The following is a 27,163-nucleotide window of genomic DNA, read 5'->3' on the forward strand; positions in this document are numbered from 1 at the left end:
GTACAAAAATTTATGTACACCTTGCTGTATACTCCTAGTTGCTCTCTCCCAATGAGACAGCATACTCCCTCTCTCCCCTGTATTTCCGTGTCCATTCAGCCAGCTTCTGACCCCCTCTGCCTTCTCATCTCCCCTCCACACAGGAGCTTCCCACATAGTCTCATGTGTCTACTTGAGCCAAGAAGCTCACTCCTCACGAGTATTGTTTTCTATCCTATAGTTCAGTCCGATCCTTGTCTGAAGAGTTGGCATTGGGAATGTTTCCTGTCTTGGGCTAACAGAAGGCCTGGGAACCACGACCTCTGGAGTCTTTCTAGTCTCAGTCAGACCATAAGTCTGGTCTTTTTACAAGAATTTGAGGCCTGCATCCCACTGCTCTCGGGCATGGATCTCTTCTAAGCAGGGCAGTCAGGGAAGGTCTCTGAAGAGAAGAGATGGCCTTTGTGTAACATCAGAAATGAGCAAAAGTTTGAACCATAAGATGCTATCAGGCCACAGTGTGGCAAGCAAAGGAACAGTAAGTAGAAAGGCCTTGAAGTACAGACAAGCTTAATGAATTCAAGGAATAGCAAAGAGATCCAAAGAGACCCGAGGGGTTGGAGCACAGTGAGCAAGGGGGAAGTGGAGGGGGTCAGGGGAGGTTGGCAGGAATCCAGTTCATTTAAGGCCTTTTAGAAAAAAACCCAAAAAAAACCAAACCCAGTGCCATCGAGTCGATTCCGACTTGTAGCAACCCTATAGGACAGAGTAGAACTGCCCCAGAGTTTGCAAGGAGCACCTGGTGGATTCAAACTGCTGACCCCTTGGTTAGCGGCCGTAGCACTTAACCACTACACCACCAGGGTTTCCTTTTAGAACCAGTACTTGGAAATTAGAACTTGGACTGGTGCAGTTTTGAGGGAACATTAGAAGTAGGAAAAACAGTGTTGTGAAAGAGCCCTGGTGGCACAGTGGTTAAACACTCGGCTGCTAGCCAAAAGGTCAGCAGTTCAAACCCACCAGCCACTCCACAGGAGAGAAATTACAGCCTTGGAAACACTATGGGGCAGTTCTGCTCTGTCCTGTAGCGTCACTATGAGTTGGAATCCAATCGACAGCAACAAGTTTGGTTTAGGTATTGTATTAAAAATAGTTATTTAACATTAGCTGTATTCAGGACACAGTATGGTCAGTTTTAGATGATATAAAGGGTATTGTGTTGGGCTCTGCTTAAATCGGCTCTCCACACTTTATTTAGTTGACACTTTTATACAGTTAATAAAATGACACTTAGTTCATCTTAAAGGAAGATTGACTTAATGTACATTAGTGTTTTCGGATCTTTCTGTGGTAGGTGTTATTTACCTTATTCCTTTCTTTTACTTGTAAATAACTTTTTTTTCTATTTTAGTCATAACATGGGTTCACTGAAAAAAAATTGGAAAATCTAGAAAAAACCCAGGAGAAAATTAAAATCTGTGATAAACCGTTAACTCAGAGAATCTTTGTTAACAGTTTGCTGTATATACTTCCAGCTTTATATACGTGTATGTGTGCATGTGTGTAATGATTATGCCCCCCAAACTGTATAATGTTTTGTAACTTGTAGTTTTCACTTAATATATCACAAATATTTTTTTGTGTTTTCTGTTGGATATTTAGATTATTTATATTTTTTCTAATATAAATGGTACTTTAGTGAATACCCTTAGAGATCAGTCTTTGAATATGCCTACAGGTGTTTTCTTGAATAGAATTGGTAGGTCAGAGGGATTGGGCGTATTTATGGCTTGTGGTACCTTTTGCAAAATTACCTTTAAAGTAATCGTATCACTGTTCATTCCCACCAGCATTTATTAGTGTGCCTATTACCTCATATCCTCACCTACACTCAGGATTGCAATTTTTGTAACGCTGCGAATTTGACAGATGAAAAATAGTATTCTATTTTACTTCTTTTTCTTAAGCCTTTGACTTTACCTGATGGTTTTTCCTCTTGAGATTTATTATGAATTCAGGATTCTCTTGTGCTTAAACTGTTCATCATTCGGATAAACAAGTTTACTCTTTGTTCCATTTTAATAGGTGCAGGAATGTTGATAATCACTAAAGCTCATTGATGAGTACATGGGAATTCAGTATACTTTTCTTTACTTCTGTACACGTTTGGAAATGTCCACAGTACAGAAGTTTTTAAAATAATAAAGGCACATAGCGCTTAATAAAATTAAACTCAATTTTTTTCCACGCAGGGATGCTCATTTGTAGCATCTATAAACCCATAACTTGAAATTGGGGGAAGGTATGCTAATTCAGCTCCCAGTCATTGCTAAGTTGATGCTACCCAATGATGCAAAGTGACTTCCCAGCCCAGTTCCTTTTGGTATTATGTCTTTGCCATACCTGCACTGTGAAATTTTTATCCTTAAAACCAACGCCTAATTTCTCTCCTGCCATACATACCAGATACACTTGAAATTTTATCAGGCCTCTGATTTTACAGCTTTATATTCACTGGATAACATTGTAACAGCAATGACTGCTTTTAGAAAGACAAGAATATACGTATCCTCCAGTCTCTTTGTTTTTCTTCTTTAGATGTTGAGCATACCGGAGCCACCAGCGAGTTCTATGACAAGTTCACAATTCGCTATCACATTAGCACCATTTTCAAAAGCCTTTGGCAAAACATAGCTCACCATGGAACCTTTATGGAGGAATTCAAGTAAGTATTGGTCCCCTAATGTCCCAGCTTGCTCTCTTGCAAATCACAGGTAGGATTGTGGCTTAAAAGCTTTCACAGCTAGGTTCTTGTTGATTGTGTTTATTTGGTCTCAGCCTTCTTTAAAGTTATCCAGATGGCACCCCTAAATGTGGGCAGGGTTATCTAAATGTCTATGCTTGCAAGATATTGCTGAACTTTAGATCTGCCAAGATTCTTCGGGGATGGTATACATAAAGAAAGAATCTATAAATATTCTGAGATGATGCGTTAAGTGTTTTTTAATGTTTCTATGATTACAGTGAATATGAAGTTGCCAGAACGACTGAAATGAGAGCTTATAGTGTTCTTGAATATTGCCTCAAACCTTAGAGTTAGAAATGTTAGGGGGACTTTAGATTTAGAAGCAGTTAAGTTAGGGTCGTCATTTGAAATGCCATTCTTAATAGTAAGGCCCTAAAGCTTGATCAAGCAATTTTTATACACCTACCTGAAATTTCAGTGACCGCTGACACCTGGATGTTAATAATTCCATCTGCATAGTCTGTAAGTGCTTAAAAAAAAAAAGAGGTAGATGAAAATGTTGAACTCTTGAGTTATTCTTCAGAAGACATTTTATCCCTCTAAACCAAAAAACCAAACCCACCGCCGTCGAATCGATTCCAACTCATAGCAACCCTATAGGACACAGTAGAACTGTCCCATAGAGTTTCCAAGGAGCGCCTGGTGAATTCAAACTGCCGACCTTTTGGTTAGCAGCCGTAGCACTTAACCACTATGCCACCAGGATTTCCTTTATCCCTCTAAAAATGAGTGTTATTAATGGAATAACCATTACTAGATAGCTTTCTATAGAATAAATTCTTTAATTCCTTGTGTCCGTGAACTACTCTATGGTCAGTATTATGTTCCAGCAAAATCCTGGGACACGCTTAGGAGACCAGGCAGGCCCACAGCTTGACCTGCATAGTGTAATTGGGAAGGCTTGTTCTGCACTTTTTTTTTTTTTTTATGTTAAGTCTTCCTATCCATGAGCAGGGTATGTTTTTCCACTTAAGTGTGTCCTTTTGAATTTCTTGTAGCAGAGTTTTATAGTTTTCTTTGTATAGATCTTTTACATCCTTGGTAAGATTTATTCCTAAGTATTTTATCTTCTTGGGGGCTACTGTGAATGGTATTGATTTGGTTATTTCCTCTTCGGTGTTCTTTTTGTTGATGTAGAGGAATCCAAGTGATTTTTGTATGTTTATTTTATATCCTGAGACTCTTCCAAACTCTTCTATTAGTTTCAGTAGTTTTCTGGAGGATTTCTTAGGGTTTTCCATGTATACGATCATGTCATCTGCAAATAGTGATAGCTTTACTTCCTCCTTACCAATCTGGATACCCTTTATTTCTTTGTCTAGCCTAATTGCCCTGGCTAGGACTTCAAGTACGATGTTGAATAAGAGCGGTGATAAAGGGCATCCTTGTCTGGTTCCCGTTCTCAAGGGAAATGTTTTCAGGTTCTCTCCATTTAGAGTGATATTGGCCGTTGGCTTTGCATATATGCCCTTTATTATGTTGAGGAATTTTCCTTCAATTCCTATTTTGGTTAGAGTTTTTATCATGAATGGGTGTTGAACTTTGTCAAATGCCTTTTCTGCATCTATTGATAAGATCATGTGGTTTTGTTCTGCACTTTTAATGTTCCTGAAACCAAGGCCTCCTGCCCTTGTTTGTGGGCACTACTATTCCCCAGGGTGGGCTTGCCACCCCTTAATTATACAGACATCGATCCTAAAGTGTAGTCCTCTTCTCTCCACTAGTCTGCCAGTTAGAGTCTCTTAAGGGAGGCAGGCCAAGCTATCTTGGCTCACCAGCAAGGCCCTCCATTGTAACATGATCAGACAGACAGTTCCTTACATGGAAGCTTCAGTTCCATAAACTAATATCCTACTTCATCAATAATTACGTTTTACTTTTTCTTCAATGTGCTTTTCTTTATAATATGAATTAACTATATCAGTAGTCTCTTGTCTCTTGTGTGGGTGATTATTTGTGCTTTTTTTGTATCTTGGTGAGTTTAACCATATTTCTAGTCTGGAACAGTGTTTTGTCTACTTAAAAACATTCAGGGAGTGAGCCAGAGGTGTACTGGCAAACCTGCGATTGGGGTGGGGGGATTAGCATTTGCTGGTTTTCTGTGGTGTAAACAGTTCCACTGTGGCCAGATACAAACTACCAAGGAATCAGCTCACAAATTTCCAGAATATTTAACAACTGGCTATTATCAGCCCCTGAAAGGTGGCTCCAGCATACTACAGGAATGAATTAATCACTATTCATTAAAAAGAATGGCAAAACCATTGTGTGATAGATGTATTTACCAAAAAAAAAACCTGCTGAGGCTGTGTATGTACACCAAATACCTCATGGGGTTTGGTTCCTTGGTTTGGTGGTTTAGGGTCATGGTTTCATGGGACATCTCAGTTAACAGGCCTAATAATGTCTTTAGTGCTTCTGTTCTACCTCCTTGTTCATTGCATGTGCCTGGGGTCTTAAAAACTTGCAAGCAGCCATCCAAGGCACCACAATTGGTCTCTGTCTGCCTGGAGCAACAAAGGAAGAAGGAGCATCAGGAATAGTATGAGGATATGGAATGCATGGTGGATTTTCTCCACGAACTGTTTCTTTTGCCATGAGACTACAACTGGATAGGGCCAGGCTACTGTTAGTGAACATTTTAATCAAAGATTCTATAGAAGAATCCTGATCAAAAGAGGGAAAATGCAGGACAGAATTTCAAATTCTTATGGAACCCAGATTTTCTGGAGCCATGGAAGCTGGGTGAATCCCTGAAACTATCACCTTGAGATAATCTTTAAACCTTAAACCAAAAATATCCCCTGAAGACATCTAGGTCAATTGGCATAATAAAATCTATTAAGAAAACATTCTGCATCCCACTTTGGAGAGTGGTGTCTGTGGTCTTAAGTGCTAGCAAGCAGCCATCTAAGATGCATCAATTGGTCTCAATCCACCTGGGGCAAAGGAAAATGAAGAACACCAAAGACACAAGGTAATTATGAGCCCAAGAGACAGAAAAGGCCACATAAACCTGAGACTACATCAGCCTGAGACCAGAAGAACTAGATGGTACCCAGCTACAACCGATGACTGCCCTGACCGAGAACATAACAGAGAACCCCTGAGGGAGCAGGAGAACAGTGGGATGCAGACCTCAAATTCTTGTAAAAAGACCAGACTTAATGGTCTGGCTGAGACTAGAAGGACCCCAGAGGTCATGGTCCCCAGACCGTCCGTTACCCCAAGACAGGTACCATTCCCAAAGCTAACTCTTCAGACAGGGATTGGAAAATGATACTGGTGAAGAGTGAGCTTCTTGGCTCAAGTAGACACATGAGACTATGTGGGCAGCTCCTGTCTGGAGGGGAGATGAGAAGGCAGAAGGGGACAGAAGCTGGCTGAATGGACACGGAAATACGGTGGAGAAAGGGAGTGTGCTGTCTCATTGGGGGAGAGTAACTAGGAGTATACAGCGAGGTGTACATAAATTTTTGTATGAGAGACTGGCTTGATTTGTAAATTTTCACTTAAAGCACAATAAAAATATATATATATAACCCGGTGCCGTCGAGTCGATTCTGACTCATAGTGACCCTATAGGACAGGGTAATAGAGTAGAACTGCCCCATAGAGTTTCCAAGGAGTACCTGGCGGATTCGAACTGCTGACCCTTTGGTTAGCAGCCATAGCACTTAACCACTACGCCACCAGGGTTTCCATATATGTATGTGTGTATATATACATACATGTATACACACACGTGTATCCCCTGCAATCTTCTTAAAACCAGTGGTTTAGCTTAACTAATAAGGAATGTATGCCTTGAGCATTGTGCTCTTTCAAGATCTATGTATATGGGGTCAAACTGACAACAACACTCTCGAAAGATTAGATAGGAGGCTTAGGAAGCAGTGAGTTTATGTTAATGAGGGAGGAACAACTCAAGAGGAAGGTGAGAGTGGTTGCACGGCTCGAAGAATGTAATCAGTGTTATTGAATTGTACATGTAGAAATTGTTGAATTGGTATATGTTTTGCTGTGTATAGTCTCAACAACAACAACAAAAATTACAGCTCAAAAAACTCTATGGAGCAGTTCTACTCTGTAATGCATGGGTCACCATGAGTTGGAATCCACTTCATGACAACCAACCAATAACAAAAATTGTTGACTTGGTATATGTTCTGCTGTGTATATTCTCAATAACAACAAAAATAAAATGAGTTATTTAAAAAAAAAAAGCAAAATCTAACAGACTCAGTAGTCCTTGAACTCTCTGGTACCAGAGTTACGCTGAGGTGGACAAAGCTTTAGGGCAAGATAGATGGCACTCTGGGTGGAGGCTCATTTTCTGGGATCTGCTGCCATGTTTTGCTTCAGGGAGATGTATGACCATGTACAATGTAATTGCCTTTTCAGTTCTGGGAAGCAGTTTGTTCGCTATATAAACATGTTGATAAATGACACAACGTTTTTGCTTGATGAAAGCCTGGAGTCTCTAAAGCGGATCCATGAAGTGCAAGAAGAGATGAAGAACAAAGAGCAGTGGGACCAGTTGCCCCGGGTGAGGACACACACAGTCCCAGAGGCTTTGGCAGCCTTTCAGGGATTCTGCCTTTGGACACGGGCAGAGCTCTAGTTCAGGCACTGCATGTGTGGCTCTGATAACTTTAGATCTGACATTTCCCACCTGTGGGCTGCCATGAAGTTATAGCCTAGGTTTGGAGTAGGAGAAAATTCACACAACTGATCTAAAGCTAAGAAATGAGTTGAAAAGCCTTTCAGAATATGTCCTAAAAACTTTCTTTGGCTTTTTAATTTTAAAGCTTTTTGTTTTGGGGGGTTTTTTTGTTTTAGAGAAGAGCTTTTATTGTCTGAATATATTGATTAAGATTTGTGAAAGTAACTAAGATCAAAATCTGTCTGCTAGACAAGAACTGAATTATTCATATGGTCTCCTCTAGACAAATATATGAATCACTCAAGATTCTGGGTTTTCTTTTAACTGAAACAAAAAATTCTATATTTAGTTCCTAATAGAAAAGAAAGGGTCCCTGATGGTGCAATGGCTAAGTACTCAGCTGCTAACAAAAAGGTCGGCAGTTCAAACTCACCCAACTGCTCCTCGAGAGAAAGACCTGGCCATCTACTCCCGAGAAGATTACAGCCTAGGAAACCCTGTGGGGCAGTTCTACTCTGTTACATGGGGTCGCTATGAGTTGGAATTGACTCAAAGGCACCTAATAACACCACCACAACAATAGAAAAGAGTCCTGTTTTGCCAGGTTCCATGAGAAATGTATGATGTTCCCAGGCCACTACCCTTCCCTGACATGCCATTTAGATGGGTCCTGGATCAGTTACCAGGCCCTTGACAGCTACTAATGCTGCCGTATGTTGGTTAGTTCTCTCCCTAGTGTTGTCAGGCTCAGAATCAGAACTGCTTTCCAAAAGTAGTCTTCATGGAGACATGGAGAGGGCTACTTTTTCTTTACTTGCAGTAGCAGTCCCAGGGTGAAAATATTGTGTCAAGGTTATAATAATTTGGAGTCAAGAAGTATCTTAAAGGTAAGATCTTGAAGCAAATTCAAGGAATGTTTTCTGTTCAAGGATTCCTGCAGCTTTGATGGGAATTTTGCATCATGTCATAACCAACATACTTAAACTAAAAACTTAAAGGGCCTTACCGGGGCTTCCTCCCGGATCCATGAATACTGGATTTCTTCTATGTCTATGCCACCATGCTCCTTGAGCCCCTCTGATTGTATCCTGGCCGTGATGCCATGGTGTTCTCCTGTTTCCTTGGCACTGGACTGGCACTCTCTGGAATCTGTTTTACCCACTACCCTCATGAGCATTTCTAAACACACATGAACCATTTTGCTATTGGGCCTCGAAAACCTGCCACAGCTCCCCAGCTCCTATAGGATGGAGTCAGCCCCTTGCCTGATGCTCTCAGAGAATATCCCTAGTGTCTTTCTGAGAGACCCTTCCAATCTTAACCTCTGATGCTGTCATTTGGCACCGGTCTGGACCAGTCCCCAGCCCCTCTCAGAACGAGGCAAGTAGATGAGCCATAGTTGAAAGAGCCCAGCTTTGGAGTCCAGGGCACCTGGGTTTGAGAATGAGCATTGCCATGCACTAAAATTTATTTCATCTCTGTTTCCTCAACCATAAGTCACAGATAATGCTTGCCTTGCCAGAAAGCCACAAGGAAAAATGATAGATGGAATGTATGTACTCAGGACTGACACAGAGAAGGTGCTCGTATGAGTAGTTAGTGTGTCATTTGCCTTGAGACACTCCTTCTGTTCAAAATGCTCTACTTTCCATCTTTATGTTTCAAAATCCTCCCCATCGTTTGAGTAAGATCTTATCCAAATGCTCCCTCGGGGTTGGCCTTCCCCAATCAGTGTAGCTGAACATTCATGCCTTTGCCTATACCTCTGCAGCAGCCACTTTGTGATGCTTGTCGTAGACCAGCCTCTACAGTAGGTGTTAGGATACAGATCTGGAACACACTGTCCTATTCATAGTGTTAATAGCATTTCTTTATGAGGCAACTGAACATATACTGTTGAATTTTCTGTGTTAATGGAAGAAAAAAAAAGGCAAAAATAGTCCCCAACAATTGCTATTTCAGAAATAATTTTGGTTTGACATTGAAGTCACTTCTTACCTCCCACCTCCCTGGCTGCTCTCCCTTACTTCCCCAGCCTCTAAATGGAGGACTTCAGTGCTCAGCACAAAGGCTTCACCCTTCCTCACTCATTTGCTATGTCAGTATTTCTCAGTGAAGGCGCCAGTTAGAATTTTGGGTGGGTCTCTCTTTATTATGAGAGACTGCCCAGTACATTGCAGGACATTTAGCATTTCTGGCTCCCGCCCCTTTAATGCCAGTGATGTCCCTCCTGCTGGCAGTCATCAGGTAACCAAAACCACCGCCTTGCAAGGCCTGATCCCCCAGTTGACAATCATTGCTAGGTGATCTCATCTGTTCTAAGACTTTAAATATCTGTAGTCTCAAGACTCAAATTTATCCCCCCAGCTCAGACCTCTGACTCCAGACTCATATAACCAGCTGTTGACTTGCTTTTCTACCTGGTGTAATAGGTATCCCAAGCTCAACTTGTCCAAAACTGAACTCTTGATGTCCTCGAAATCTAAGTCAGCCCAATCTCAATAACTGGCAGCTCCATTCTACCAATACCTCAGACCCGCCACTTTAGAATTGTCATTATCTATCCATTTCTCTCACTGTCTCTCTCTCTCTCACTCTCTTTCAGCAAATGCCTCTAGGCTCTGTCTTAAAATATATCCACTATCTGACCACTTCTTACCACCTCCAGCCTCCCCTAATCTCTCACCTGGATTATTGCAATAGCCCCTATTTGTTCTCCCAGGTTCCCCCTCTTTCCTCCCCAAATCCACTGTGCAGCCAGAGAGATGCTGTTAAAATTTGTATCCACTCATTATCACCGATCTGCTCAGAACCCTTCCAAATTGTGGCCTACAGGGTGCTGTGGTATCTGCCCCACAATACTTCTCTGCTGTGACCTATCTCTCTCCCCCTTTCACTCACTCTACCCTAATCACTTGTACTTCCTTGCTCTTCACAGAGCAGATGGCCTTTGCGCTTGCTATTCCCTCTACCTGAAACACTTCCCGTAGTTTTTTGCTGACTCATTTCCTTCAGATGGCCACTTAAATATCACCTCCTGTTTTAGCTTCTTAGGGCTGCCGTAGCAAAGTACCACAAATTGAGTGGCTTATAAGACAGGTTTATTGTTTCATAATTCTGGAGTCAGAAATCTGGGTATCAGCCATGAGGCTGTGAGGGAAAATCTATTCCATGCCTTTTTCCTAGCTTCTGGTGATGGCTGTTGATCCTTGGCGTTCCTTGGGATCAGTCCAATCCCTGCCTCCATCTGTCTTAACATGGCCTTCTTCCCTCTGTCTGTGTCTGTGTCTTTTTTATAAAGACCCAAGAAACCAAACGTATTGCTGTCAAGTCGAATTCTGACTCATAGCAACCATATAGGACAGAGTAGAACTGTCCCACCAGGGTTTCCAAGGCTGTAATCTTTATGCAAGCAGATTGCTACATCTTTCTCTCCCAGCGGTGGGTTCAAACTGCCAACCTTTTGGTTATTGGGTTAGGACCCACCCTACCCCAGTATGACCTCATGTTAATTGAAACATCTTCAAAGATCCTGTTTCCTAACAAGGTCACATTCACAGGTACTGGGGGTTAGGATGTCAACATATCTTTTTGGGGGGCACAATTCAATCTATAGCACCTCCTCAGAATGGCCTTCCCTGACTACCCTTTCCAAAATAGTATCCCCCGAGCTCAACATCACTCTTTCTCCCCCTTACACTGCTTTATTTTTATTCATTGCCATTAGACTTATTGCGCACCTGTTTGTTGCTTGTCTCCCTAATTGGAACCTGCTCCATGAGGACAAGAAGCCTTATCGGTCACGTTCTGCACTCAATCACCAGTGTCTAAAGGAAACCCTGGCATTTAGAAAGTACTAGATAATATTCATTAAATGAATGAATGAGACACTCAGACATTTAGATAGTTCATGCCTTGCTCTTCTTGTGCCTTTACTGGTTCAGTCTTTCTTTCAGTAGGCTCATTCCTACCAAGGAGTACCGAGGCTCAGGCCACCCAGTGTCATTGCAGAGTCTCCGCCAAGCACCAACAGAAGCATAGCACTTACCCTGAGGACACTCAGTTGGCAACTTCAGCTATTCCAACTGTTTCCCTCCTCACCCCCACCCCAACAAAAAGTAAAAAGGCCTCTGAGTAGATGTAAGAATTTAAGTCTTTACTGATGTTTCTGTATTTTATCCATCTCAGAGCCTTCAGGGCTCCACCTTATTTTACCCATGAGTCAAACACACCTTATTATCTCGTTTCCCAGCCTATGGCAGAATGGAAGGAGGAGGACGGTGCTGGAGGCAAGCATGCTGACACTTGTAAGAGGTGACAGCCAAACAGTGGGAAGACAAAATTCAAAAATCTCAGCGATCTGTAGGCACTTGGTGTAGGGACAAAATCTATGTGCTTTAGTACAGTAAATGCATCAAATATTTTTAAAATAATGATGACTAAGTAAAAGTTGTTATTAAGGGAAGTGAACTAACATTTATTAAGCACCAGAGTACCATGTGAACTAACATTTATTAAGCACCAGAGTACCTCTTTAATCCTGCATGGAGATTATGGTGGCATCTTTTATCACTGAGGAAACTGAGGCTCATGGAAATTAAATAATGTGCCAAGTCCACACTATTCAAAGCCCTTCTGACACCGGAACTCAGAACAGCCTGACTCCAAGGTTTTTAGCATCAAAACTCTTTCTGTTGTGGCAATAAAATGTATGATGCCTTTTTAGGAAAATTTATATCCAACATGATTAAGATAAAGAGTTATGGTGCAGAAAGGGGGCAGCTTCAGTTAGCTAGAAAATTCACTGGTGTGGGTTGTGGTACCGTTCCCTAAGCGTGTTGGCTTCATTACGCACTTGTCCAGTTATGAGCTGACCGTGTTTTTCCTTTGCACTTGGCGTCTTGGTGAGCTGACGAGTAGTACTGAGATTTGTTTGGCATTTGTTCTGTGTTTCCTAGGATCAGCAGCAGGCCCGTCAGTCTCAGCTCGCTCAGGACGAACGTGTTTCACGCTCTTATCTTGCCCTGGCAACAGAAACGGTGGATATGTTCCATATCCTCACCAAGCAGGTCCAGAAGCCGTTCCTCAGACCAGTGAGTAGAAACTTCAGGATGTTTGTTTTGTCTATTGGATCCCACCTTCACACTTTTATCACTTACAATTTAACATAGTTGTTGAAATCATGGGAAGTCGAGCTTCACACTCACTGATAAGTAAAATTCTGTTACTGATTTTGTGCCCAGTTGTGCCAATTAATACACACAATACTCTGTTTCTGGACTGAAGTGAGTATGTCTAATCCTACTACCCAATCCGCACTCATTCCAAAATGACTTAATTCACTTTCTCTTTAGACAGCACATTGGTTTATTCATGTTGAAGCTGTGATGTATTTTTTCATTATTGATTTATGTGTTTTATTTATAGGAAGAGTATACGGTAGCATCCATTCGAAATTAGAGTGTATGATAATCAATTATTTCTGTTTAATATATAAGTATTCTTATTTACTGTGTAATTATTTCTACTTTCACGTGTAAGGTCTTTTCTGATTCTCTTAGATGTAGCTTTGTTACACTCAGGAAACCAAAGGTTAATGAGAGCCATAATTAGGGTTTATGGTAGATCAAAGGTAGTCAAAATGGCTGGGCTTGACATGATTAAGAAGACCTGGGTCCTATTTCTAAAATTGAAACTGAGCAACATAACTGAGATCTATGCCTTGCTTTGACCAGTCCCACCAGGCAGTTAGAAGCTTTATGGTGAGGCCTGCACAAGGGTAGTGAGGAAAAGAAGAAAGATACCTGAGGTTCAGTAGTTATTTGGCTTTACGGAGACAGAGTTTACAATGGAATATAATTTTACTACATCATATCTCCTTTGTTAACCTTTGTCACACGATTCCTTTTATTGTCACCAGGAGAGGGATTATTGCCGCACCCTGGCCTGTGGCTCCTGCTTTCTTCCCATTCTCCATCTTCTGTCTCTTCATAAACAGCTTGGAGTACCAGAGCAGTGAGGTGTGAAACAAAATAGAGCTCATTGTTGAAAACATAAGAACACCACAACTAATTTAAACAAGATAGTTCAGACACTTGCTTCCCTTAATGGTTTACAAAATGACATTTCTTTAAACTTTCTCTGTAGAGGCCAGATAATAAATAGTTCAGGCTTTGTGGGCCACGTGGTCTCTGTCACAACTATTCAAGTCTGCTGTTGTAGCACAGAAACAACCATAGACAATACGTAAACAAATGAGTGTGACTGTGTTCCAATAAAACTTTATTTACAAAACAGATGTTGGGCCTTATTTGGCCCATGGGTAGTAGTTTGCCAGCCTCTGCCCTGAACCATGTTTTATTGTAAGTTCAGTGACTCTAATGGCAATGGCATTTGATTGTTATAAGGTAGGAAACTATAATGAATTATTTGAGATTAAATCATCAAGAGCCTATTTTTAGTTCTAGGTTCTTCATTTTTCAAAGTAATTATTGAAAGCTAAGCCTAATATTTTCATGTCAATTAAAATTAAGTTTTATTGAGCCCTGAGCCATCAATAAGGAGCCCTCATGGCGTAATGGTTAGGCGCTCGGCTGATAACCAAAAGGTTGGCTGTTCGATCCCACCCAACAGCTCCACAGAAGAAAGACTTGGCAATCTGCTTCCACAAAGGTTACAGCCAGGAAAACCCTATGGGGCAGTTCTGCTCTGTCACGTGGAGTCACTATGAGTTGGAGTCGACTCAATGGCACCTAAAAACAGCAACAACAATAATCCATCAACACACTCTGCCTCTGGTCCTCTGCCCTTGACCTTGGACCTGTACCTGCTTTGATTTTTCTGTTTCCTTCTTCCTTCCCTTTGCTGCACCATTTTTTGTTTCCTTTATTAACTACCTCAGAACTCCCTGTCTTCAAGAACCCTTTAATGACAGACTCTGTCCTGATCTGATCGCTCCTTTATTTCACAGCTTCTTAACAATTAATTATACCTAAGCCAAATTTTCCTGTTTCACTTTTGCTTAAAGCAGTATGTACCCAACTGCAGTGTGTATTGTGTATTCTTATGCTATTATTACATATTGTTGTATCATTGCTTTCTAGTTGTTTCACTTAAGTTTATCTCACTGGTGACAGAAATTTTATCTTCTACTCATTTACATTTCTGTCTGCATTATATCTGATAAATAAGAATGACGTACGCTGTCTAAACTGTAAGGAACTTTTGAAATTTATGAAAAATAATGCATTACATGATGGCTGGAAGACCATACACAAACCCTTTCATGACTTGTATTATGATGGTGGAGTTATGAATAATTTTTTTTCTTTTACCTGTCTCATGTTTTTGTAATTAAAAGATGTATTTAAAGAGAAGATTACCCAGTGTTGCTATTTATAAATGTGCTATCAGCCTGCAACCTTCCATTAAGTATTAAAATTATCAGATTAGAAATGGGCAGAAAAGAAAATTTTGAATAGAACGTTGTCCTTCTCCACCTTAATAATACGCAGCACATAAAAGGGACTCTGAAGATTCATCCAGTCAATTCTTCCTTCCCTGAAATGGGAGCTTTTTTCGTCCTTCTCACTTGTCTCAACAGCATGAATTGTCCTATTATCTATGGTTTCCTAGGAACTTGGACCCCGATTGGCTGCAATGCTAAACTTCAATCTTCAGCAACTCTGTGGCCCCAAGTGCCGTGACCTAAAAGTTGAAAATCCTGAGAAATATGGCTTTGAACCAAAGAAGCTATTGGACCAACTGACAGATATATACTTGCAGCTGGACTGTGCTCGCTTTGCTAAAGCCATTGCTGATGACCAGGTCAGTGTCTAAGGGACAGAAAGGCCATCTCGGGGGACATGTGGGATTCTCGCTGCTGAACTGGGAGACCTTAGTTTGCTTCTCTGCAGATTTACTGGGAGACTCTATGTAATCACATATCATCTTCCCCTTCTCCATGTGAAATGAAGGAAGTGATAACTTTCAAATTGTGGTTTGAGAAGTTTTTAGGATGTAAATGAAAATAATGGTCGTGATGGCAAGGGAGCTTGTCTAGTGTAAAGGATATATCTCGGTTGTTTCCCTTTGGAATTACAGAGTTGGATTTGGCCCAGATCTGTCTCCAGTTCATTTCCTACCTGATCTTGCTAAGGGCCTACTCCACAAATCCATTACATTCACAGAAGAGCCTGACTTTCTTAGCAAATCCAAACCTTCTACCAAAGTTCCCTACTTTAGTGCTGCCATTATTTTTGTGGTCTTCCAGGCCTAAAACCTCATGTGGTGGTGTGCCCTGTGGTCAGATCTGTTTCTTGACCTGGTTTTGTGCTCTTTGTTTTCATAGCTACCAATGTAGCCTAAGATAGCCCTCCCCAACCAGATTTTCCAATGATCTCATAAAGGGCTTCCCCTTTCTCCGTGTTCTTCTGTCCTGCATCATCTTCAGTATAATAATGGCTAATGCTTATTAACTGTATACCAAATTTGAACTACTTTCCATCATTTTTATTCATTCAGTCCTCTCGAAATCCTATAATGTAGGTTCTATTAAATTCCTTATTTCAAAATGAGGAGACTGAGGCACAAAGAGGTTAAATAGCTTGCTCAAGGCCCCAGAGTTAGTATGGGATAGAGGCAGGGTTCATATGCAGGCAGTCTAGTCCTAAACCCATATTCTCAACCTGTCTGCTCTTCATTTAAAATCCCTAGAACGTGCAATGCTTATTTCTCTCTCTGTATTTTTGTTCACACTATTTATGCAAATACTACTTAAATCTCAGGTTAACCATCAATAGGCATTCTAGAAGGTTCTTTACCCATGTCTCATCCAAAAGAATAATGTTAAAATAGAGGAATTATCAGTACTTTTTTTTTTTTTAAATAACCAGTTTACTGAGATATAATTCACATACGAAGGTACTTTTTGAGATAAACAAGGGAAGTGGTCTTGACCGAGTGGCCTTAACGGAAAATAAGTACATATGCATAAAGCAGTTTTTCCATAGGAAATAGTGGTAAAAGACAGCATTGGGAGATTGCAGTTATATTTGGGAGTTGTTAAAATATTGTACTGTGTCTCTTGCCTATAACCATATAATATGGTACATATTTAGAAACGGAAGGTCAGTGGTAGTCTAGTGAGGAAAAGAAAATGGAAACGCTGACTAATGAAGATAGGTAGCCTACCTTGGGTAGCAGCAGGGCTGTAGGTGGACTTCCATAGCCCAACTAGAGATCAGAGGTATGAAGAGTCCCCCAGAGACTCTTCCATTTTTACTATATAGGGTCCTGGAGAGTCATCATTTAGCGTGCTCCCTCTTCTCCTGCTAAGTCTGCTGTGGCTGCACACATCACAAGAGGTTGGCGTAACACAAAGGTTGCAGTGTGAACAAGCAGATCATGCCCAATGAGACAATGAAAACCGAGTAGGTTATAAAGAAGTGCTTTATCAAGCTGCCTTTCCTTGGTGACCAACAGAATGGCCATACTGCCTGGTAATGCCTGTGGATTGTGGTGGCAACCTGTGGAGGCACCTGGCTTGCGTTGTTGACAGCGGTTTCTGTACAGTGGCACAAGGTGTTCATGAGTGTCTACATAGCCCTGTTCTTACAGATTCGTAAGGCAAACACATACATGCCAGTGACACAGTGGCAAGAGCAACACATTTTCGGTGGATTTTTTTTTTTTTTTTTTCCTCTTACAGTATGTTTGTGGTGATTGTTGGGCATTTTCAGTTTTTATTGGCTAGGTGGGGGCATGGCTACTTGATTGTTTTGGAAGAGGATGAAAGGCTAGAAAGTGTCAGATGAGAAGTAGAATTTTGTCTTCTCTTTGGGAGCAGTAGTTTTGGTTTGGTTTGTTGTATCTTGTTTTCCTGGGAAAACAAAGGAAAGAAGAAAATGGCACTTTTACAAGGAAAGAAAGAGGCTTCTCTCCCTTCATACCAAGAAGGGTCTGAAGACCAGTGTCCAGAGGGTGAACAGAGGCAGTAGCATGAAGAGCCACTTGGGTCAGTGCTGTGACCTGCATCGATGGCCACTTCTGACTCTGCTTTTACTGGCAGACTCGACTTCCATGGAAGACTGAAGCTCTGACAGTTTGTGGAGTTGTGTCTAACACCATTTTCCATTTAAAAACAAATAAGGAAGAGTCCATTGGAAGTCACACACCTTCTCCCATGCAGTCTTTCCAAAGTTTCTTCCTCTAATATAGAAGGAAGCCGAGGAGGGATGTAGAATATTGACTCTGCGTCCCATAGATTTCCTGCTTCTTTTTTATTTTATTTTTTATTGTGGTGAAATCTACATAACATAAAATTAACCCTTTTGAAGTGTACAATTAGTGGCATTTAGTACATTTACAATGTTGTGCAACTATCACCAAAACATTTTCATCTCCCCCAAGGAGACCTCAAACCCATTAAACAGTTATTCCTCATCATCCTCCCGCCCCAGGCCCTGGCAACCACTAACCTTCTTTCTGTCTCAATGGATTTACCTATTCTGGATATTTCATATAAATGGAATAATACAATGTATGACCTTTTGTGTCTGGCCTCTTTCACTCAGCATAATGTTTTCAAGGTTCATTCATGTAACATGTATCGGGACTTCATTCCTTTTTAAATTAATATTCCATTGTATAGATATACTACATCTTGTTTATCCATTCATCTGTTGATGGACATTTGGGTTGTTTCTACCTTTTGACTATTGTGAATAATTTGTGTACAGTTATTTATTTGAATACCTGTTTTCAGTTTGGGGGATATATACCTAGGAGGGAATATCTGGGTCATATGGTAATTCTTTGTTTAACTTTTTAAGGAACAATCAAACTATTTTCCACAGTGTTGAACCATTTTACATTCCCGGTAGCAGTGTGCAGGGGTTCCTATTTCTCCATCCTTGCCAACCCTTGTTATTTTCCATTTTTTAAATTATAACCATCCTAGTGGGGATGATATCTCATTGTGTTTTTGATTTGCATTTCCCTAATGACCAGCATTGTTGAGCATCTTTTCACGTACTTGTTGGCCATTTGTATATCCTCTTTGAAGAAATGTCTATTCAAGTCATTTGCGCATTTCTTAATTGGGTTGTTTATCTTTGTGTTGTTGAGTTGTAAGCTTTCTTTCTGTGGTCTGGGTATTAATCGCTTATCAGATAGTTTCCTGTTTAATTTTGTAACCACTCTTCTTGCCTGACCCCTACCATACCGAACTTGAAGAAGCAGCTCAGTAATATCTGTTTGGTTGGTTCATTGATGTCACTGCTCTTTGAGGCTTAATGCCATGTCCCCTTATCATAAATACCCTTTGGTTTCTAATAATCCTCACTACACTAAGCAAGCACAAATCAACTGGTTAAAAATTCATCATCTTTTTATGTATAGAATGGGTGGTTTTTTATGTTGATAAGAAATGGGCCAAGAAATGGCTACTCGTTACAAAGAGAAGATCAAAAACTGCCTGGCGAAATTGTCTCAGTATTGTCTATAGCAGCGCCTCTCCCTGTGCTCCAGTAATTCCCTACGCCTTTTTACCCTTCCTACATATGACAGTCTTTCTGCCATTTGTCCTCTGTGCCCTCCCTCAAGGGAATGGAACTGTGGCTTACCTGGATCATAATAATTAGACACTGAATAAAGTGTTAAATTAATATAGTATTTCAGTTTTAGAAAATATAACAGAGGCTCTCTGACCTTTACTGGGTTCTAGAAGATTTTTGCTAGGCCCAGGCATCCTCCTTTCACTCTTTCCTCTTTTGCTGTCAGTTGCATGGATTAATAAGGGGTGTGGGTGTGTGGAGAGAGAAAGTGAGCATGTGCACTTATTTAGAAATGAAGTTAAAAAAAGAAAGAAAGATTGAGGAATTTCAATCCAGCACTCTGAGAGAACCCAAGTATAGTCATGTGCCATATAATGTCCGTTTGGACAACGTCCAACCACATATATGTTCGTGATCCCGTAAGGTTGCAATAGGGTTCAGAAATCCCGTTTGGGAAATGTTATGTAGGGGATGTAACCGACATAGCAAACACAACAGCTTCCCACACACAACACATGTCTCTTGTATACAAAATGATTATGCTCCCAGGCATATAATGATACAGTACATTTATAACCTGTAACACATAGGTCTTGATAGTCATGATAAATGCCTATGTTACTGGCTTATGTATGTGCTATACTGTATTTTCTATTGTTATTTTAATGTCAACTTTGCCTACTTAGAAATAAAAATTTTACATATAACAGTGTGGCTTCTACCCATAGGCAGCAGCATCTAATCTCATGTATCACGTGTCTCTTGAGTGTTGTAGCATTATCTCTCTGTTTAATTTTCTTCTGGAAATATTACCGTGAAGTACATCATGGCTCCCAAATGCAGGAAAACCAGTGCTAGCAATAGCAGCAGTATCCCATACAGCTTCACTAAGTATGTAATATGGTGTTTGCACGACGTCCAAATCACATAACGTCCTACTTCACAGAATGTATCATGGACGTTAAACGATGTGTGACTTACTGAGATGACTTCGTACTGTAGTTGTTGATGTAAATCCATAGTTGTACATCATGGGTCACATTATTGGGAGCAAAACTCAAGGACATGAATAGTGTAAAGCCCTGGTACCCACAGTAGAGTAGTGAATGGAATCAGGAGCAGAAGCTCTTCCAGGCCAAGGCTGAGGGCTGGAGAACAGATGCCCCGGTCTGGCTCAAGTGGATGGTACAAGCCCAGGTGGGCCTGGTTTTTATTGCAGTGGCGTGTCTGGGGAAGGGGTGTGCTTCAGAACACCAGTCTACACGCGTCAGCGCTGCAGCCAGCTGTCTGGCTCCCAGCCCTTTTCCAGGGGTACTCTTGTGAATTCTCACAGATGTGCAGACTCACAGGTCAGAGAAGGAGAGACAGACTGACGCTTGTCTGTTTCACAATGTAATTTTTTTTTGGTCTAAGTTTTCTGGGTTTTACCTGATGTGACTAGTACTTGTAGTCTTATCATACAGAGCCTCAGGTGTAAGCATTCCCTTCTTCTACTTACATCATTGTCACTGAATGGACAAGTGGCCAATGCTTTTACCATAAATGCAAAATATTGTATACTTTGATATTTTGTAGTGTCAGTGTTTTAAATGAATTAGACAGCTGTGAGGTGGGTGTATAGGAATCCTTGGGTGGTATAAACATTAATGTGCTTGGCTGCTAACTGAAAGGTTGGAGGTTCAAGTCCATCCAGAGGCACCTCAGAAGAAAGGTCTGGTGATCTACTTCTGAAAAATCAGTGACAGGAAACCCAACGGAGTTCAGTTCCACTCTGACACACATGGTGTTGCCACGAGTTAGAGCTGAGTTGACAGCAACTGATTTGGTTTTTTGCTTTGTGTTTTTCACCCATGGAAACTTTTGCTCAGAAGAGTTAGAAATTTGCCTAAGACTACACAGCTGGTATAAAGGAACCCTGGTGGCACAGTAGTTAAGCACTCAGCTGCTAACCAAGAGGTTAGCAGTTCAATCCCACCCAAGTAGCTCCATGGGAGAAAAGACCTGGTGATCCGCTCCTGTAAAGATTACAGCATAGAAAACCCTGTGGGGCAGTTCTACTGTTACGTGGGATTGCTGTGGTTGAAAATCAGCTTGATGGTACTCAACAACAGCACACAGCTGGTAGGTGACAGAGCGAGAATTCAAATCCAGGTTTGGCTGGATCTGCGGTTAACACTTGTCCTTTAAACCCCTACCCCTCTAGTGGACTTAAATCGTGTCTGCTCCCAGGCCAGTTCACGCCTTCATCAGGGTAGTCTGTTAGAGGAGCCCTGGCTTTTGAGAATGTTGAACTAAATCATCTTAAAGGATTGACAGTGAATGGGAGAAAACACCTTTAAAGTATGAACCATACTGGTCTGTTTTCACAATGTTTGCATCCAGAGAAGGAGCTGAAATGTCCACCTCCTGATACATTGCTAGGGCACAGTGCCCTCAAGCACGGAAATAGACGAGCTGCCCTTCCTTCCTAATATCTAATCTTGAATAGAAATGCAAGCTTGCTGTAAAAATTCAAAAATCTCCCCTCCAGCCATCTAGATGCATCAGTGGGTCTCAACCCACCTGGATCAAAGGAGAATGAAGAACAAGAACACCAAGGTCACACGACAACTATGAGCCCAGGAGACAGAAAGGGCCACATGAACCTGAGTCTTACATCATCCTGAGACCAGAAGAACTAGATGGTGCCTGGCCACAACCGATGACTGCCCTGACAGGGAGCACAACAGAGAACCCCTGAGGCAGCAGGAGATCAGTGGGATGCAGACCCCAAATTCTCATAAAAAGACTAGACTTAATGGTCTGACTGAGACTAGAGGAATCCCGGCGGTCATGGTCCCCAAACCTTCTGTTGGCCCAGGACAGGAACCACTCCCAAAGACAACTCATCAGACATGGAAGGGACTGGACAATGGGTAGGAGAGAGATGCTGATGAAGAGTGAGCTACTTGTATCAGGTGGACGCTTAAGACCGTGTTGGCATCTCCTGTCTGGAGGGGAGATAGGAGGGTAGAGAGGGTTAGAAGCTGGCAAAATTGTCACGAAAGGATAGACTGGAAGGGCTGACTCATTAAGGGGAGAGTAAGTGGGAGTATGGAGTAAGGTGTATGTAAGCTTATATGTGACAGACTGACTTGATTTGTAAACTTTCACTTAAAGCTCAATAAAAATTATTAGTAAAAAAAATCTCCCCTCATTTGCCTCAATTCCAGAGGTAAGGTGACCTTTACAATTTGGCGTGTATTATTCTAGTCTTCTCGATGCATTTATAGTTTTAGGACTTTATTAAGAAGAAGAAGGTGCACACAAATGGATCATATAAGGGGTATTTTCTGCAGCTTGCATTTTCCGCCTGCAGTGTACGCACTCCTCATATTGCCTTTCCTCATTTGCAGAGATCCTACAGCAAGGAGTTGTTTGAAGAAGTGATTTCGAAGATGCGGAAGGCGGGGATCAAATCCACAATAGCAATAGAGAAGTTTAAGCTTCTGGCCGAGAAAGTAGAAGAGATCGTAGCCAAGAACGCGCGGGCAGAAATCGACTATAGCGACGCCCCAGACGAGTTCCGAGGCAAGTCGAGGCTGCTCTTTTCAATGCAGAATTCTTTGATTTGGAGTTAACATGAAAAGGGTGCATTCTGTGTTTTCAACTTTTTAATGGCTTGCTGTAGTTGCTTTCTAAAACACTTTATCTGAAATTGCATTTGCCTAATTTTAGTTCATATTGTAAATTAAAAGAAATACAAAGAAAGCCCTTAGCCAGAAATCAAACCGGATAACCACGCTGAAGATCCCAAGGGCAGCATTGCCTTTATAAGTGGGGATCCCTGTTTTCAAAGACATCTAAGCAGTCTTAAGATAAAGGATCCTAGCCTGCCACCTTCTCTTGTGAGGGCCTGCCACTGTGTCTGTCCCTGGTCTGTCTTCTCTATTCTTTCCTTCCAGCACCAGCTAACAAAAGGCTACTTTCCCAGCAGCAAGAGGCAATGCATATGCCCTGGTCTAATGCAGATTTCATCCTGAACTCAGGGACCTAGAAGGGGCCATTTGATTGCTCTACCTATGGATATATTTTCACTGATAGGAGAGGCTTTGTTCTGTTTTCTTTTTCAGTTTTAGGCTCTATTATTAGATTAGAGTTTGGTTTACGAAGGGTCTTTGTCCTGCAGACCCTCTGATGGACACCCTGATGACTGACCCAGTGCGGCTGCCCTCTGGCACCATCATGGACCGCTCCATCATCCTGCGGCACTTGCTGAATTCCCCCACGGACCCCTTCAACCGACAGACGCTGACAGAGAGCATGCTGGAGCCAGGTAGGGGAGGGGGCAGCTTGAGTTGCAATGCTGATATCAGTACCAAGAGGTTAAGACAACCAGAGGTGAATCGAAAGAGGGAAATTTATCAAATACAGAAAACATATGAAACACTCTTTGCCCTTTTTTTTTTTTCCCCCTGTAAAATTCTGGTCTTTCCTTTTCTGGTTCTATTCCTTCGGCAGTCTCAGCTTAACGTGGGAATGAATAGCCTTTTCTCTCCATTCGTACAAAATTCTGAGCCTTGCTCACTTTTGGGAAGAACCCTCCCACCTGGGGCCTTAACCCTCCTTTCCTTTTCTTTCCTCAGTGCCAGAACTGAAAGAACAGATTCACGCCTGGATGAAAGAGAAACAGAACAGTGATCATTAAACCGTCCCCCTTGCCCACCCCTGCTTGGAACAGCCAAGGCCAGTGAGGCACACAGAAGCAGCATTGGTGGCGGAAATGCTGCAAAAACGTTGGCGGCCAAATGTGGCCAAACGCGCCACGAGCCCACCCCGAGTGACCAAACGGTAGAGACCTGAAAGGACGTGACGAGAAGAGGAGCCCAATTCCTGTACATATATTTAAGTGACAAACACGGTCCAAAGCTCGAGGGACACATGTTATGATTGCTTGTGTAATAACGCACGTCCTTCACATGTCACCATTTGGGGCTTTTGCAACTGAAGTCTTACAGCAATGACAAGTGGGTCTTGGCAGCATCTCCTTTATCTGTTAGTTTTTTTTTTTAAACCCAGTATCCGTTGATTTGATTGTGATTAGAGAACCTTGGACATTTTGCTGCTAAATATCTCCCCCTGCCCCTCCTCTTTCCTGACCCTACTTGCACTGCTGTGGATTTTTTTTAAGAGAAGCAAAAACAAAAATAAACTCCTTTCCCTGGCCCTCCAAACATACATTCTGTGAGATAACTGTGCCTGCAACAAAGTGCTAATCCTGGGGTCGTATTTTTATATCATATTCACATATTTGTTTTTTTAATTGGTGTTAGATGACATGATTAATAAAAAAGGCAAGATATTTTCAGAATCTGAATTTCAGTTTTTATTTTTATTTATTTATTTTTTTTCTTTTGAAATGTCCCTCTTAAATTTTTTATCCTGAAGAAAATAAAGAGAATCCTGCTGCTTCGGTCCTTATGATAAGCCCTCTGTTAGGACTCTGGAAACCCTGGTGGCGTGGTGGCTAAGTGCTACAGCTGCTAACCAAAAGGTCAGCAGTTCACATTCACCAGGCGCTCCTTGGAAACCCTATGGGGCAGTTCTACTCTGTTCTGTAGGGTCGCTATGAGTCAGAATCAACTTGATGGCAATGGGTTTGGTTTTGGTTTTTGTTTTGTTTTTTTTTAATTAGGACTCTAAGAAACAGCCGCAGCAAAGGAGGTGTTTAAGTATATCAGGACTTACATGACTTATGTTTTTGGGGGGTAAGGGGTGGTTTTTTTAATGCTACATGACAGTTCTAAACCTTTATAGTTGTCCTATGAGGGAAATAAATTCCTCAACTCTTGAGACTGTGAGTTAGAAGCAGGGTCATTTGTATGACGTGTCCTTTGGGGCTTGGCCTTACCAAAGCAAAAAAGGGTGCAAGAAATGTGGAAGTATGTCTGTTTATTTAAACACACATGTGCATACACACACACACACAGATACATACACATCTACCTTTTTGTATTACTTCTCCCTACTCAACATACTTGAATTCTTGAATTTCCTTTGGGGTAAAAAAGGATTTGAAACCATAAAGTGTTTTAAAGAAATTAAGTCTACGAAAACATACTTTCTTTTTCTTTTCCTTTTTTCCCCCCTCTACAGACAATGTCCTCTGTTCAATTTCTAACTCAAAATACAATAAATGGTGATACACATTCAGAAGGAATCTTCTTTGAGTCTCTTCTTTTCTTGGAGCGGGCAAAAGGGGATGCATGTGGCCAGTTATCTTTTCCGGAGCCAGTTAGGAGTTGCTGTTTTTAAAATAGAACTTTATTATTAGTGTCATTCTTTGTGCTACATTTGGTTCTCATTTGTACTGTATGCTGATTTGAGGGGTAGAGAGCTTTGTCATCTTTCACCTCTTGCCCTGCTCAGGTTGTGACACTATCCTCTCCCTGGCCTGCAAGATTTTTACTTAGATCCAACCCAGTTCATAGACATTTTCTTAGACACTCCAGTTTACAAAATTTTACAAAATATTTACAAAAATATTTCTACCAACTCATTTAATAATAACAATAGCAGGGAGCACTTATATAGTACTTACTATGTGCCAGGTGGAGTTTCTGAGTGGCTCAAATAGTTAAGCACTCAACTACTAGCTGAAAGGTTGGTGGTCTGAACTAACCCAGAGGCACCTCGGAAGACAGGTCTGGCAATGTGCACCTGAAAGGTCACAACCTTGAAAACCCTATGGAGCATTTCTACTCTGCACGCGTAGGGTCGCCATGAGTTGGAATTGACTCAACAGCAACTAACAATGACAACAACATGCGTGTGTGTATGCGTATATACACCCACTCCTCACTTTATCGACGTAGTTAGGTTCTAAAGTTCAGGTCATCATGCAAAAATGGAGGATGACTATATCATTGCATACCTAACAAATTACATCGTTGTATAACTGCCAAACCACTGAGAATCATGGCCCAGCCAAGTCGACACATAACCATTACAGCCAGCGTTACTTTCACCTTGCACCTCGCCGTTTGTTACTGCCAGACATGTGTCATTAATGCACAAAATAGCCAGACAAATTTTTACGTGGTCGTAAATGTGAAATGTCCGATAACAAGGTAGATAGTGAGGAGAAGGTGTAATAACTCAACGTGAGCCCAGAATGCTCCTTAGAGGCAAGGATGGCGAGACTGCGTCTTACATACTTTGGACATGTTGTCAGGAGGGATGAGTCCCTGGAGAAGGACATCATGCTTGACAGAGTACAGGGTCAGCAGAAAAGAGGAAGACCCTCAATGAGGTGGATTGACACAGTGGCTGCAACAACGAGCTCAAGCATAACGATTGTGAGGATGGCGCAGGACCGGGCAGTGTTTTGTTCTGTTGTGCATAGGGTTGCTATGAGTCGGAACTGACTCGACGGCACCTAACAACAACAACAACATAATATATATATGCACACATAAACAATTTGTTACATTATTGACAGGCATCTGTGCTTAATTTTGTTTTTTATCTCACAAACGTGTCATTTTTCTCCTCTCCATCCAAATTATAAACTGTTCTGAGGCACAGCTTCCATCAAATAATTTATTCCTCCAGCTATCCCCCATGAATATAACAGGATGCTGCTTTATACCTCCTCCATATGCACTCATTTTGAATATTCAGAATTCAAAGGTTTCAAGGACCTCCAGCCAAATAGGGCCTGGAGTAGTTTGTCTCTAAGAGGAAGGTGTTTGGATTTTTAGAGTCTTGGGCTTGCTCTTACCTTGAAACTTGTGATTGCCTTAATTCTCTTATGGATATTAAATTTTTTAAATATTTTTAAAGTAGGCCTTGGCTAAAAGGAAGGTAGTCAAAAAGGAAGAAGAATCTGAGAATCAGATTAGCAGAAGATAAATGATCCTTGAGCGAAACATGATTAACTTCTTACTCGTTTTGTGACTCACCATTGTGTGGGTTTTAGAAAGGAACTGATTTGAAAAAAGAATAAAGGAGTTGATAGAATATCTTTTGAAATAATAGCTGAACACATTATTTTGTCCATGTTTTGTAAACTTTCGACTTGGTACATAAGATAGTGAAGCTCACAGTGTTTTTATTGGGGCTCTAGGTGACGTAAACAGGCCCCATCTGACTGGGCAAATTTTTTTTTTTTTTAGC

At 41.3% G+C, this 27,163-nt stretch overlaps 1 protein-coding gene across 4 annotated transcripts in view; it reads left to right on the forward strand.

The window, feature by feature from the left end:
- UBE4B (ubiquitination factor E4B) overlaps positions 1-24,362 on the forward strand; it is a 158,407-nt gene extending 134,045 nt beyond the window's left edge. For 3 of the 4 annotated variants that reach the window (XM_064281259.1, XM_064281257.1, XM_010593129.3), the window contains 7 exons: positions 2,578-2,704; positions 7,190-7,334; positions 12,410-12,544; positions 15,087-15,278; positions 22,402-22,576; positions 23,175-23,321; positions 23,632-24,362. In XM_064281259.1, coding sequence (XP_064137329.1) covers positions 2,578-2,704; positions 7,190-7,334; positions 12,410-12,544; positions 15,087-15,278; positions 22,402-22,576; positions 23,175-23,321; positions 23,632-23,693 — 983 coding nt within the window. In that variant the 3' untranslated portion in view covers positions 23,694-24,362. The remainder of the gene's footprint in view (positions 1-2,577; positions 2,705-7,189; positions 7,335-12,409; positions 12,545-15,086; positions 15,279-22,401; positions 22,577-23,174; positions 23,322-23,631) is intronic. The other variant, XM_064281258.1, reaches the window with a different exon arrangement.
- Positions 24,363-27,163: the final 2,801 nt, after the last annotated feature.

The sequence above is a fragment of the Loxodonta africana genome, chromosome 3 (genome assembly GCF_030014295.1).
Source record: "Loxodonta africana isolate mLoxAfr1 chromosome 3, mLoxAfr1.hap2, whole genome shotgun sequence".
Lineage (NCBI taxonomy): Eukaryota > Metazoa > Chordata > Mammalia > Proboscidea > Elephantidae > Loxodonta > Loxodonta africana.